This window comes from Hibiscus syriacus, unplaced genomic scaffold (genome assembly GCF_006381635.1).
Source record: "Hibiscus syriacus cultivar Baekdansim isolate YM2019G1 unplaced genomic scaffold, ASM638163v2 tig00111641_pilon, whole genome shotgun sequence".
Classification (NCBI taxonomy): Eukaryota; Viridiplantae; Streptophyta; class Magnoliopsida; order Malvales; family Malvaceae; genus Hibiscus; species Hibiscus syriacus.
The window spans coordinates 185,217-199,815 of NW_024063143.1; the positions used below are offsets into that span (position 1 = coordinate 185,217).

Below are 14,599 nucleotides of genomic sequence, written 5' to 3' on the forward strand. Positions count from 1 at the left end.
AGCCTATTCCCTGATTAGTTTTCTAGAATTGATGTCAGAAAATAATAATAGCTTATTTTGCTTGATTGACTTTAGTGCATAATTTAATGGCTGGAAATCAGCTACAAAGGGATCCACCACCATCAAAGATGGCTTGGCCCTGGCACTGCCAATGCCTTAAAAACAGATCTATTGTTTCATAGCTATTAAACACAGTAGTCTACAACTTCCATAGGCTATTAAGTTTCATTTTTCACTCACATGAATGCAGCGCATTACCGAGACGAGAAAGACCGAGAGAGATTATCCGGTTCGGCCCAACCGGTTCCTTGATCGAAGTTTCGTGAACACTCGTTCGGGTCATAAGAAGCCTGGAATCGAACAACAAAAGTGGAGATTTTCTTCCTAAACATTCTCCACTTCGGTTTCGAGCGATCATCTTGGCCGCGTTGCGTGTAGCTCCGGCCTAATTTGATTGTCTCTTTTCTGCTTGAGCTTTGCCCGTGTCATACATTGCTTTCCATGGCTAAGCTAGAAATGAATTTGGACCCTATTTTTTTTGGGGCATCAGACTCATGTTCTGGACTTGGGTGAACATGGGGCACCGAGGTTTATATAAAACGCTTGTAACGTGACTTCATAACATAAATAATAGGGTAAACTACATAAATGACCACCATTTTCAAATTTGTGACAGAAATACCACTGAACTATTTAAATGGATTCAAAATAGTCACATGACGTTAACGTTTAACAGAGGGTCTTACGTGGCAATTAAAAAATAGGTATAATTAGGGCGCGGTTCCTTGTAAAGTTTGGTCACTACTAGTATATGATTTGTTTCCTTGGATTTTCATTTAATCCAATTTGATCCCGATGTTGTTTTTAATTTGTCTAATGCCTTAATTTGGACATTAACTTTAAAATCTTTTATTCTAGTCATGTATTAAATTTATAGATTAAATCTCCTAAATTTCAGAATTAATCAATTTGATCACCAAAATTAACTTAATTCTTAACTTTTAATTAAGTTCTAATTTCAATTTAATTTAATAAATTTATTTCTCCAATCAAATTGTAACACATGCCACAATCTTATGATTATATATATATTGTCTGAAACAAAAAGATAAAGGATGGAGATTATGGGTTTTGACGGTAAAAAGGAAAAAAATTATTTTATTACGGATTAAAAAGTATTTATTTATTAATTATAAATTTTAATTAAGTTTAGATCGTTTATTTATTTATTTTGTTTCCCTTCTAGTTTTCAAGGTTTCGTCTTGATTAATTCGGACCGACTTGGGTCACACACCTAGCTTTGGTGGGTGAGTCTCCCAAAGTGGATTTCCTACGTATATAAGGACTCAAACTCGAAACATGCTTAAGCGATATCAAGTTGCTTAGCACTTAAATCAATCTCGTTGTTTTATTTATTTATTTTTTATTTATTTAAATCTAATGATTATAAAATAATATAAAATTAAAACTATCTCTATTATAAAGTTTAAATTTAGATTTGAAAATTTTATAAAAAAAAAGATTTGAAAAAAGAACACGGAGTAGATGAAGAATAACCATTATGTATGTCAAATCTATCTCATTAAATTAATTTGGCCCGCTTCTCTTAAATTCAAATATTCAATAATATCACACTGAAACTTACACTATCATTATAATAAAACAAAACCGAAATTTGCTTTCTTCACTTACCATTTCAACTCTCTCAAAATTTTCCTGCAAAATTTGCTTCTTTCCCTTTGCAAAACTCTCAAGGGTAGATCGAGGGATGGCGAACACGAGTGATTTAGAATCGACAGCGTTGTTATCGGATGAAAATGAAGGAAGAAGTTGGTGGGAGAATGTTTTCGATTTGGAAGAGGCTAAGAATCAAGTTTTGTTTTCACTCCCGATGATCCTAACCAATTGAGAATATGACAACCCTTAAATCACTAAAATAAATCTAATAATTTATTTATAATTGATTTAAGATTTTAATATTTTAAACTAAATTTATTGTTTTCATATTTATTTTTTAATGATTATATATATCAAATTATAATATATATATATATATATATATATATATATTACAATTAATGATAAAATGTATTATATTATATTATAGTTAATATTCAAATTATAATCATAAGATTGTGAAATGTGTCACAATTTGATTGGATAAATAAATTTATTAAACTAAATTGAAATTAGGACCTAATTAAAAATTAAGAATTAAAGTTAATCTTGGTGATCAAATTGATTAATTCTAAAATCTAGGGGATTTAATCTATAAATTTAATACATGACAAGAATAAAAGATTTTAAAATTAATTCCCAAATCAAGGCATTAGACAAATTAAACCAAAATCAGGATCATATTGAATTAAATGAAAATCCAAGGAAACAAATCATATACAAGTAGTGACCAAAATGAAAAAAAACAAAGTAGTGTGCCAGCACACGAATATGTAACTTAACAAGGACCCACGCCCTAATTATGCCAATTTTTTTAACTGACATGTAAACACCTATGTTAAATGTTAACGTCGTGTGGTTATTTTGAATTCATTTAAATAATTCAGTGATATTATTGTTACAAATTTAAAAGTGTTGGTCATTTCACAACCTGACTTATAGTTTCGTGGTTAATTGTGTAATTTACCATAAATAATACGTATTCATGATCCAGGTACAAATAAGTTCGTTCATTGGTGAAATTTGTTTGCAGCCAACTAACTTGGGTGCACAAACGGCTTAACATTCAATATTTTGTACGACAAGACTGCTTTAAATGACTACAGAACAGTTTTGACCAACTTAAGAATTGTTCAATGGAAAACTAAAATTTTAATTAATTTTTTATAAAAAAATATGATGACTTACTTTATCCTTCAACCCAATTGCAATAGGAACAAAGAAGGAAAATATAGTACCGGGGTCAATCTTTTCAACTGAAGGGAAAATTTGAGAAAATTTATGGAAATAATATTAGGCCTAAGGCTTGACCTTAAGTTTAAAGGTAATGTGGGCATAATTAAAGGTAGAAACTAGTAAGAGAGGCCCAAATTTTCCAGCCTAGAGAGTGGTACTTTGGTAAATAAATACAGGTAAATGTGAGAGGTGAAGATGAGCAATGGTATTTACCAAAATTAGAACCGATTCTTTTGCGCATAGGTATTTAAATAACACATTGCATTGCATTGCCAAAATTCACCAAGTTACATTAGCTAATAAGACGCTCCTAGCAAAACAGAGCTGAGTCTATTCAGAGGGAGGACTATTTGGTTTCTGTGACTGGTTAACAGTCCTCAACTTCTCGTAAGCATCAGAGCAGGCATAGGAATAGTCTGACATAGCACGGAAGAGTTCCGGCAGTCGGATTTTAAGACTTACCAACGATTTCTCTCTCACTTGAATGCAATGTTTTTCATGAGCTTCAACTTCCTCTTCCAGCCTCTTTTTCAAGCTCTCGACCACAAATTGCCTCTCGGATATAGCGTCATCCTTTGCATTTGCATCTGCATTTGCATCTTCACCCCTTTCTGCATCCGTTTCATCTGACCCAAATCGCCTTTGCTTATACTTGTGATACCATTCCTCGAATGCCTGGCTCTTTCTCAAAAATTCCTTCCGGGTTTCCTCGCACTTCTCTTTTAGTTTCATCTCTTCGTCTTGATGAATGATAATGGTTTTTATCACAGCAGCAAATGAAGAAATAGTGGATTTGGCTACCTCATCAGGAAGCTTTTCAAGACAATCATGCCACATATGAAGGAGTGTTTTGATAGGAGAATTCTGCGCTCGTGGAGGCGAGGAGACTTTCTCTTTCAAGTTGCTTTCGATAGGGATGAGATTCAACTTTAACCAGTTGTACAGAGATAGAATGTATTGCTTCTGATGAGTGACAAGCTTATCGAATTGTGAATGCCATTCTTGGATGACACTATGAAGTTGGATGGTCTGCTCGTGGTGGTGCTTCGTTGTTTCTTTGGAGACAAATGCAATGTCAAGAGATTTGAGCTTTTCAACAATCTTGAGCTGGCTATCATGATGTATGCACATCCTTGCCCACATGTTAGCCATCCTGCAAATTAGAATGTCAACTTTTATAGCCATTGTTGGATAGTGATAAGTCGGTTTCTTAGTTCAATACGTATGAGCAAACAAAAACAATTAGGTATAAGCTTATAAAGACAGATACCAACTGAAACAGAAAGCATAATCTCTCCATCAAATATATTATTAGCAGCAGAATTAGAAGCAATATATACAACTTTCTCGATATTTCCATATTAAAACTTACCCATCAACAAGCATAAAAAGTTTTGGATACAACTGCTCATCCCGTATTCGGTTAACTTCAGCCACTGTTGAATCCAGGGACTGCATGTCAACCATGTATCTCGTGTGTAAATGACTTACAGCTGCTTTTGTTCTTTCCAACGATTCAGTACCAGCTCTGTGTTTTTTCTGCTTGTTTAACGAAGCAAGCTTCCTTTTGTACTCGAGTTTCACCAACTCCCCTTCCTACAAACAGGACCAAATTTCATAAGATTCAGAAGAACATCAAAAACAAGAAAATAATATCATATCAATATTAAGATTAAGATAATCTATCATTCATGCCATACATTTTGTAGAAAGGTGCTTTACAATGGATTAAAAGAGGGAACTAGAGAAAGTTGCTTGTCAAGGAAGCAATAAAGACGGTCATGGCAAGTAGCAGGCCGTATAATTTTAACAGAGAAAACAATAAACTAGTTTAAAAAATGCACCTTCACTTCATCATAAAGTTTCTTCTCCCATGCTAACAACTTCTCCAGAATAGTGGCATGAGTCTCATAGTCTTCTGAATCAAATTCACCCTTCCCATTTTCACCGTCCGTCATACCTCTAACAGACCTATTCCATGTAATGACACGCATTACCCTTTCAGAATGATCAATATGTCCTACAATCAACAAGATCACAAAGACGATCAATATATGTCCACTATATAAAAACATTAAAGCATTTCCTTTTTCTCTTGGAACAGTTATTAAAGATATCTCATTAGAACGGCAATTACAAATAGTAATACAAGATTATAAAGCAAAATTCATAATCTTCACGAGCTGGATACACATATTCTCAAATCTCAAACCAATATATGACTGTTCTTCTTTTACTTGTTGGCTTTGCTTGCTTGGATGGAAAAAAATGAAAGGATGGGAGAAAGGGGTGGAAAATGAAAAGAAAATAAATATCGAGTATGGTTGGTAGGAAAGAAACTTGTGGGAAGGGTAAATGAGATCATTTTCCATCCTCATGTGTAAAAACAAATCATCCTAATTTGGTCAGCAAAGAGGAGATAAAATATGTGTTAGTTCAAAATATATGTATTTTTCAAAGTTCAATTTTATTCCCTCTCATTCTTCTCGACTCTACCAAGCAATTAATGGAAATAAAATTGTATTTTCTTTCAATTTCTCCATACTTCCAGCCAAGCACACCAATGGAAAGAGAAATTAGTTTTCCATCTTTCCACTTTTCTATCCTTTTAATTTTCCACCCTACTAATTTTATTTCCAGCTTGAAAGTGCATTTTTCAACTAATAACATGATGACTATTCACCCTTCCAAAATATTAGCAGTTTTTCATCTTTTCAATAGAAAGGAAAAGTAGAAAGATCTAAGGTCAAGGTCAGATTCTAGCGTGGAGCTAAAGGACAACAAGATCTAAATGTAAAGCCACCTTCCACCAAAAAGCCCACCAAATCACATTCAGAACTACAATTTCTTTTTCCAGATCTAAGCATGCCTCAAGCTTCAACCTTTCTCAGAAAATATGTTCACAAATCCTTGCTTTCATCAGACAAAAGCAAGTGCAATTATCAGTAGTGAAGGGGGGAAAACTCATTTTGCCACAGCCCAAACTTATTAGCAAATTAACAAGCATCTAAATAACTTAAAACCAAAGCAATACAGAAAAATCATGTAGATTACCTCGATTATCAGCAAAATTGGAATGATAATGCAACCTTGTTGCTTCCAGCAACTTAGAAACCTCATGAGCACTCTCTGAGGCTTTCAAGAAATGATCATCAATCTCATTCAAAACCTCCATTAAATTAACACCGGGATCAGCCTTCGCCATTCTCCTGAAATCTGCCGGAGCCGTTTTCGAATGCTCAATATGAACCTGTTGCTTCCCTTTATCATCATTAACCTCCAGGTCCTCCACTGCCATCTCCACCTTCTCGGGCCTTTCCGGCGTTTTTGGCTCAATCTCACTATCGAATCCGCCGGGGTCGCTAAGCCCCACTTTATTGACGTTGTTCTCTAAAGCATCGACATTTGTACTAGCAGCTTCGTTATTGCCGTCGTCCAAATCCAAGCTCGGACCCGGCCTGTTGTCGTCGACCATGAAGAAGTAATCCCAAGCTACGTTTTTAGCTTCGGGCATCGGCGGCGGCCGGTGGTCGACATTGTTGTTCTCAGGAGTCCTGGTGGGAGTTATCTCCTCCCGATGGGATTCTCTTGAGTCTTTTCTCAAATCTTCCTTATTATTATCATTATCGATTCCCTCGTTATGTTCTTCTTCATCTTCTTCATCATCTTCTTCGTCCTCTTCTTCTTCAATAGCGAGGGAAGCATCAAACTCCTTGCGACTCTTGACGGGCATCGCGGGCATACTAACGGTGCGTTTGATGGGGACGGGGCTAGGGGAGAAGTTCGGAAGCGGTGGCGGTGGAGGGAGATTGTCCATCATCGGAGGAGGTGGGGGCGGTTGAGGAGTAGAGTCAAGAGGAGCAGGGATCTGTGGAGGGTTTAGGAGAGGCACTTCAGCTTCTCCATGGCCATAGTCACTCAAGGCAGCTCCAGTGTTCTTCAAGGAAATGGCGTACCCAGAATGGGCAGCTGCAAAGGCGTTGCGAGCTACAACCGCTTCTTTCATTAAGCATTTGCGGTCCTTGCAACGAGCCACCGATTCTTCGTTATCTATTCTGGACTGAGCGCAACCCATTTAAAAAAAAGTAAACTTTTCAGTTCCCACCGACTTAGATATTGAACACCGAACCGGAAACGGTATTGGTTTTCAAACGGGTCAGGATTAGATTTATGGTTTGAAAACGGGACGGGTTATATTCGAGAGAAGACGAGAAGATACCTAGTGAAGGCAAGGCAGGATGCACAGTCTACAAAGCAGAGGGAGGGGACGAAAGAGAGAGAGAAGGGCCGGGTGGGAATCCCTCTGTACTCGCTCTAATTGATTACCGGGTGTCCTTTCCTCTCTCTCTCTCTCTCTATATATATATATATATATTTTTTTTTTTTCAAATAACGGTCAGATTTAAACAAACAGAAAGGAAGCTTTACGACGTCGTGCGTTCGTCTTGCTTGATTAATTTTTACCAGTTTTAAAACATACGATGTAACGAAAACACGTCTCAATAAATAAATTATCTGTCGTATAATAAATTTAGTATATTTATCTTTTAATTTATTTGAACGAATGCGATGCGAGTATACTTATTATTTTAATTTATCTAGAAATCTCACAGCTCTTGTAAATTATATGTTGGTTCATATTACGATGGGTAATAGTTTTGTTACGAATTTTGAATATTTATATTTTTAATTTAATTTATTAATCTATTTTTTCAATTCAATATTGCTCTATAGATTGCCTTTTTCTTCTATTGCTGGGGCTATACTATTAAGTATTAAGGGGTTCATGCAGCCTACAATAACAAGGATCGAGCACACTTTACATCAACTAGATGCTAACGGCAAGATGTCTTGTACTTGCATTTCACTATAAAAGCGGATCGTAAATAAAATCAAAATCCCCAACATCATTTTTTTCAAAGAAAACGACAAGCCACGCTCAAGTATCAAAATATATCAATTGTGAATAGTTTATAGGCATTAGGCAATAAAGTCGTATTGATTTTCTCTCTCCGCATCACGTTCAATGTCAAATTGTCTTATTAAAAGACTAACAAAATATAACCTTTAAAAAAGATTATTGTCAACATTCTACTGCATATTTGACACCGGTGAATTCGGTGGTAGGCACGTCAATAACATACGCATTAAAAACAACATTCCCTCTTGGATCACTAATTTACAAGCACCTTAAGAAAAATAACAAAGTTGTATACGATGACAAATACGCAACATCCCCATAGGCTTTACATATACAAGAGGATTTAACCATCATGCTAAAACTGAACTGCAAATCGTAATTACTTCTCTTTCCAAAATTTGCCGTGATTACCTAACAATCGCAGAGCTCAGGCATCCATTTTGCAAATTCCATCAGTTTTAACAATGCTTCACCTAGTTGAAGTGCATCGACAACACAGCTGGAACCAAGTTTCCCCACATCCAACAGCTTGACAACTGCAACATATTTTCCACAAGTATAAAAGTTCACAAAAGGGGAAAAATGTACTAAAAAACTTAAGAAAAGAAACCAGTATCATCAAAGAAGTTCCAAGACAACTCGTAATTTTTTTTTTTTTTTTTTTTTTTGCAAAAACAAGAGAATTAGGTAAGTAGGCAAATGGAATAGTCGTAGAGAGCATAGGGATATACTAAACAGAAAATTAGCACTTTAGCAGCCATATCATTTATAGACAGAATCACATTATGCTTAAAACAGGAAAGGGTAGTAGCTAGTGGGTTGTACTAACCAAAATTAGGGGAAGACAAAATCATCAGCGCTCATTTGGACTTAAAGTTGGCTTTCACTCTTTTTATCTCTTTCCATTGTTGCTAAAAAATTCAAAATACATTACTTGACACAAAGCAACAAAAGGTAGAAAAACATATAAAAAGAATGGTAAAAAACCTCATATAGATTTTTCCAGAACAGATCGGATGTTTCTGCCAGTAAGCACCATTCCATGGCCATATCATATTCAAGTGTGTTGGGTTGGGAACAATGTGAAGTAGATACCGCTTCTTTCTGTGAAAAAAAGGGGGAAATACCCAGCAACAAATTAACAGAAACAGAAAGAAAAAAAATAGAACCACGAAATAAAATCACATTTACTACATCCATGTGGCATAAGGAGTGATTAACCAAGCAAACATGCCAACACCAAACAGACAACTACAAGCTGAGAAAGACAGAGAGAGACAGAGAGAGAGAGAGAGAGAGGTACCATCTCCCGTAGGGATTTGAGCTTATCAACAATAAGATGACCCGCAAATATTAACTGCTTCCTGGAGAAGCAGGGATTTGGGATGCGAGCAACGAGTGGCCTACATGATAAGAAATAAAAGAAAATAAATGGTATCCTCAGAGCCCTTGGGGCCAGTTTCGCATGCTGCAAATTAATCAAAAGGTTATGAATAAGACAAAAATAAACGGACGAGCACAGAGCCCCAGACAAACAATAAGGTGAAAATGAGCTAAATGCATGATAAAAAGAGGGATAAGAGAAAGAGCTAATGAGGTCAAGACACTACAGAAAAAGAGATAATATGATCGAAAAAAACTAAAACTATATCTTTTAGTAAGACAAAAGGGAAAGCTGCTCACAAACACTTAGTTCATTAGAAAACAAGGCAAAACTGAATGTGAAAGCTGTGAAGAGAAACTTTCCATACACTGGTTCAAGAAGCATGAAACTAGGAATGGATTATAATAACATATGAACAGCACCACATATTGAAAATGATTGCACCGTACCTCTGATTTGGCAGCAACAAGCATCCCTTATTCAATTTTTTAATAACATCGTTTGCTACTTCCCTAGTATCGAATATAGCAAAAGCTTGACCTACAACATAAACAAAATATTTTCCTTAAATGCTCAACTTATCCACCGCAAGCTATATTTGAGGTAGCCTGCCTAAAAAGGCTGCTTTTAGTTTTATATTTTAAATATAGGTATATTGATGAACTATGTTAGGAAGCAAAAGCAAGTATATAGGACATGAAGATGATATTAAACAGACATGATATGACTTCAAAAATCATTTGAGACAAACACCAATAGAACAAAACACACAGGCCAGTGAGAATAATAGCAGAGTTATGTATCAGTAGCTCTAGCTATTCAAAGTATCAGATGATATTTCATATTATGTATGCAGCTTTTTGTTCCGTATTCAGATAATCCATATTACTTTTTTAGTTCCACGGGGAGGAAAACTGTTTCCCGTGAAAGTTCCATATAGAATATGTTTATACCAGAATGAGAGCTAGAATATGCAGTCCTCTGCACCACCTTTGCTCTGCAAGTTTTCTTGAAGGCAGTCCAAACTATATCCTTCATATTATGTATGCAGCTTTTTGTTCCGTATGCAGTCCTCTGCACCACCTTTGCTCTGCAAGTTTTCTTGAAGGCAGTCCAACTATATCCTGAAAATAATATATATTCTTCATAACAAAACAAAACGCTACGAACACAACATAATTTTTTATTCATAATAGATATTACCTCCACATCTGCTGAAGTGTAAGCTGGATCCAAATTTTGAAACAGAACAAGTTTCCCTTGCTCATGTGCATCTTGCATTCTTTCTTCCCAAGGCTGAAACAATATATGAGGCAAGTTTAAAGATTAGCTTGAAGATTCTAGACTAATTTTATGAAAGCAAAACAACATTCAAAGTAGGATGTGAAACTAATTTAAGCAATCACTTTAGAAGTGACGGAAGAATACTTACAATTTCACCAAACCAATTGCTCCTATCCTGTCGGTATGAAACAATAACTTGTAAGAAGTAAATATCCACCAGAATTTTTCACATCAGAGCAAACAACACAGGGATAACAGGGTAGTAAATTCACAATAGGTGGGAAAGCATAAAGAGGCAATCATGACTCTGTACATGATACAAGTAACGTCAGGAACCAAGTAGGAGAAACAAGCATACGAGACAACACTATTCTTTGATTACACGTTAAATAAATTGAAATTTTTAGGGCGTGTGATTTTATTTATTCATTTATTTTCAAAGGATTCAAGAGGAATAAATTAGACTCTAAATTGGTCAGGCAAGCCAAGAAAAGAAAGGTTTCAGAAGATTTATCTATCATCTATATAAAAATACAAGTACAACAAAGCCATTACTCAACAATAGAATTCCAAAACTAAAATTAGGCAAAATAACTGTCAGTTGCAAAGTAATCACATCTTTCTTATCAAATAATACCAACCCCATGCTTTGAGCTTAATGTGCATTATAACCCTGCGTCCTCTCAACATAATATCTCTAAAATGAAATTGATCAGGAGGGAAAAAAGAAAAGGCAACCCCAAATACCACTTACAGAATCAGGCATACGGGTAACTTCTACAGCTTTGTCACCAGTTCTTTTGCCATCATTCAGAGGCATTGATGGAGTTTTGCAGTTAGTAGGTTTTGTGAGTTTATCATCAATTTTCAGCTTATTGGAAGAGTTTTTGGCTGTCCGATGAGGATCTGTAGGATGTCTTGAACTTTCCTTGTCATTTGAGACCTTCACAGAACCATCAAGCTTTGCTTTCTTATATGGCCTCTCATCCAACTCACTCGTATCCTTGATGGATTTTAATTTTTCATCAACTTTGATTAGATTGGAATTACCCATCTTCTCAACAGAAGAGTTTGCATTTTCTTTAATGTTGCCTCTAAAACCTGTCTTATTACCATAAGTATTTTCCTGTCTGTCATCTCTTTTTGCCAAACCAACTGGGTCTGTAACTACACCAGAAACAGGCTTCTCTCTCAGGGAGATATTAGGTTTAACTGATGAAACTTTTACATCTGAATTCTCTTCAACTTTAAAACTTGAAGTAGTTTTGTAGTTAAAGCCATTCTCTTGTCTATCATTGGGAGTAAGATCCTCTGCAACCACAGGTTTCTGTTCTACTTGTCTATCATCTTCAGGAATTTGATTCTCAGATGAGTTTGGCTTAGACAAACTCACTCTTCCATTTGTTTCTATAGCATTTTCACTAGCATTTTTGTCATCCACGCTAAAGTTATGGACAGAAGAAGCCTTCAGAGAACCAGGTTGGTTAAAAATAAATTTAACTGCAACAAATTGAGAAATAGAAACAGGAATTTCAACAATAATACAACCAGCAACAAAATCACAATAGAAGAGAGGAATATATGACTCCAAAATAAATACCTTCAGTTCCAGCAATTTTTTCATCTATCCTATCGAAGATAGCGCACAGCCCAACATCAAAAGTACGGTAAAACACAAAGTCCGCCATTTGGATATCTCTGTCTGAAGGTTGTGGATTTCTGCCATCCTTTGAAATGCAAACTACATTGCATTTTCCACTAATTGCTTCCTGAATGTATGTTTAACACTTAAAAATTGAACCATATCTAACAAGATACTTACCTCAGACATAAACTGATAAACTATTCAAGTAACGTCTTTAATATCCTTAAGGCTAAAGTGAATTGAACATTTTTTTTATAAGAATTGGAGGCCTCGTTAAAAAACCCCTTCATAATCATCAACATACTAAACCGTATGTCAACGAAAATTGGAAGGAGGAAAAGAATACCTCATGATTTATTAACATTTTCAAGGATTATAAGAGATTTAGACCAAAACTATTCCACTTTATAGCCCACCACTGTCTCAAAAGTAAATAAGAGATAAGAACTCTTGGACACGTTCCATTCAACTGTTTTCTACTCATTTCATGCAAGGAATTTCCAAATGGCCTAATAGCTAAACAAAAAGGTGAAATTAACACTTCAATAATTAGATGAACAGAAAGCCCCTCAAATTATCATGTTAAATACTTCCTTAAATAAAAAGCAATAGAAAAAATAATACACCTGCTGTCAGTCACTACTAAAACTCACGAAATCAGATTGTGAATTACAAGTCACGGCACACATATAAACTATGACAGGTTCTGTCTAGAAAATGAAATATTAGAGCACTGATTTATTTATTTTTTTATAAAATCGCAATTACCAATGGATTAACGTTGACAAGGCCTTTTCCATCACCAGATCCTAAAATTATTTCATTCGGATGTGCCAATCCATCTACAAGATAATTTGAGACGTCGTCTGGTCGGAAAAACCATAAAACCTTCACTTTCTTTGATTTATCGGCAGTCTCCCATATTTTTATAAGTTTCCCAATATAAGGCAATAATGGTTCACCTTCCTTGTAGAGATAAACATTGTCATAAAGAGCATAATCAACACCATCAAAAGTAAATGATTCATAAAACTGAACATCTCTCTTTTTCCCACCCATTCCCCTTTTTTTACCCCACTTAAATTCAAGGTCCTCAGTTCCATCGACTTCTATCATACTCAAATAGCAGGCCTCCACTTAACCAGAAAAACAAAACCTATAAAAATTTAAGATAACGGCAGAAATATTCAACACACAAATCGAGCATTCCAACTCTATATTAACATGTTTTATTTAAAATATAACAAACAGTATCCATGATGAAATTTTCTCCCCAAAAATATTATTAATTACGAAAAATCATACGAGAAAAATAAAACACCAATAAGATTAGTTTAAAAACAAGAGTTGTGAAGGACCGCCAAGAAAACATTTTCTTACAGTAAAATATTTCAAGAAACTACATTCCGGGAAAACCAAAAGCCGCAAAAGAACCCTAAATTGATTCTTATAAACCAATGCCGTAGCTACTAAACTCTACAATAAACAGAAAGATTGCAGGGAAATTATCTTACTTTTTCAGAAGAAAGCGACAGTGAAGACTGATTGCCTGTACAATTTTTTTTCCTTTTTTAAAAACCCTAACCCTTAACCTCCCACCTTTGTCCCGCTTGACTTAACTCCTCCTTTAACCTCCCTCTTCTTATAATCTTTTAAAAAGAACAATAAATTCTTATAAAAAAAACAGAATAATAAATCAAATTTATGTGTGTTCGTGTGACGTATTTCTCCTTGGGTTCTCCTCGGCGTCTGGCAGTCTTTTTCGATAATAAATAAATAATCAAATATTCATCTATTAGTGCAATACCTTTCGAGAAAATAAGTTACTCTTTAATTGAGTTTTTTTAATAGTTTAATTAAATTAAATCAGTTTTAAATTAAGTAGTTGCTTTAGCGGATAATTATTTTCAAAATAAATTTTTTTATTAGTCAAAATAAAATTTTAAATAATCTAAATATGTATCCTACGATCTTATATATTTATGAAAATAATCTATTTGGATCTTATATGCATTTATATTAATTACCACTAATTTTGCAAATAAAATCATGTGCAATCAATGAATATTTGGAATAAATGCCTCTAAATAAAAAAAATCCTTTACTTATTTTTATATATAAATCCGATGAAGTCAATGAAATAAGATTTAAATGGAAATGAAACATTTCATATAACTATAAAATAATATAAAATCAAACTAAATAATCTACCAATTACACAAATAATTAATTAATTTAATCTTACTCATTTATTTATTCTTATTTAAACTTTTAATATATTTTTCATTTTATCAGTAGATAAAATTTCATTTATCTTCTTAGTATAAAAGCATAGTATTTTGTTATCCTTTCACCCCATTCATTTGTTTCCTCCTCTCTTTTTTTACCTGGTTTGAGTATTAAATCTCTTTAAACTGCTAAAGTAAATGTGTATATTCACCATTGAAACAAG

General features: G+C 34.5%; 2 protein-coding genes across 2 annotated transcripts; both read right to left on the bottom strand.

Annotated features, from left to right (window-relative positions):
• Positions 1-3,199: 3,199 nt before the first annotated feature.
• Positions 3,200-7,236, bottom strand: LOC120166659 (protein ROLLING AND ERECT LEAF 2-like). Its single transcript, XM_039175895.1, has 4 exons — positions 5,968-7,236; positions 4,758-4,933; positions 4,286-4,509; positions 3,200-4,066 (listed from the first exon to the last, which is right to left on the bottom strand). The coding sequence occupies exons 1-4, from the start codon at positions 6,986-6,988 to the stop codon at positions 3,244-3,246; spliced, it is 2,244 nt and encodes a 747-aa protein (XP_039031826.1). The 5' UTR covers positions 6,989-7,236; the 3' UTR covers positions 3,200-3,243.
• A 783-nt stretch (positions 7,237-8,019) lies between these two features.
• LOC120166628 (protein ANTI-SILENCING 1-like) lies at positions 8,020-13,814 on the bottom strand. Its single transcript, XM_039175864.1, has 12 exons — positions 13,662-13,814; positions 12,916-13,303; positions 12,103-12,271; positions 11,257-12,002; positions 10,651-10,677; positions 10,422-10,514; positions 10,172-10,250; positions 9,668-9,758; positions 9,138-9,237; positions 8,822-8,938; positions 8,664-8,745; positions 8,020-8,370 (listed from the first exon to the last, which is right to left on the bottom strand). The coding sequence occupies exons 2-11, from the start codon at positions 13,261-13,263 to the stop codon at positions 8,695-8,697; spliced, it is 1,821 nt and encodes a 606-aa protein (XP_039031795.1). The 5' UTR covers positions 13,264-13,303; positions 13,662-13,814; the 3' UTR covers positions 8,020-8,370; positions 8,664-8,694.
• Between the last annotated feature and the right edge of the window lie 785 nt (positions 13,815-14,599).

Coding starts and splice junctions, on each gene's coding strand:
- LOC120166659 (XM_039175895.1), bottom strand. CDS start 6,988: ATGGGTTGCGCTCAGTCCAGAATAGATAACGAAGAATCGGTGGCTCGT. Junction 4,934..5,967: donor CAATTTTGCTGATAATCGAG/GTAATCTACATG, acceptor TGTTGATTGTAG/GACATATTGATCATTCTGAA. Junction 4,510..4,757: donor AACTTTATGATGAAGTGAAG/GTGCATTTTTTA, acceptor TCCTGTTTGTAG/GAAGGGGAGTTGGTGAAACT.
- LOC120166628 (XM_039175864.1), bottom strand. CDS start 13,263: ATGATAGAAGTCGATGGAACTGAGGACCTTGAATTTAAGTGGGGTAAA. Junction 9,759..10,171: donor ATATTCTAGCTCTCATTCTG/GTATAAACATAT, acceptor TTTATGTTGTAG/GTCAAGCTTTTGCTATATTC. Junction 8,746..8,821: donor TCTGGAAAAATCTATATGAG/GTTTTTTACCAT, acceptor TGAATTTTTTAG/CAACAATGGAAAGAGATAAA.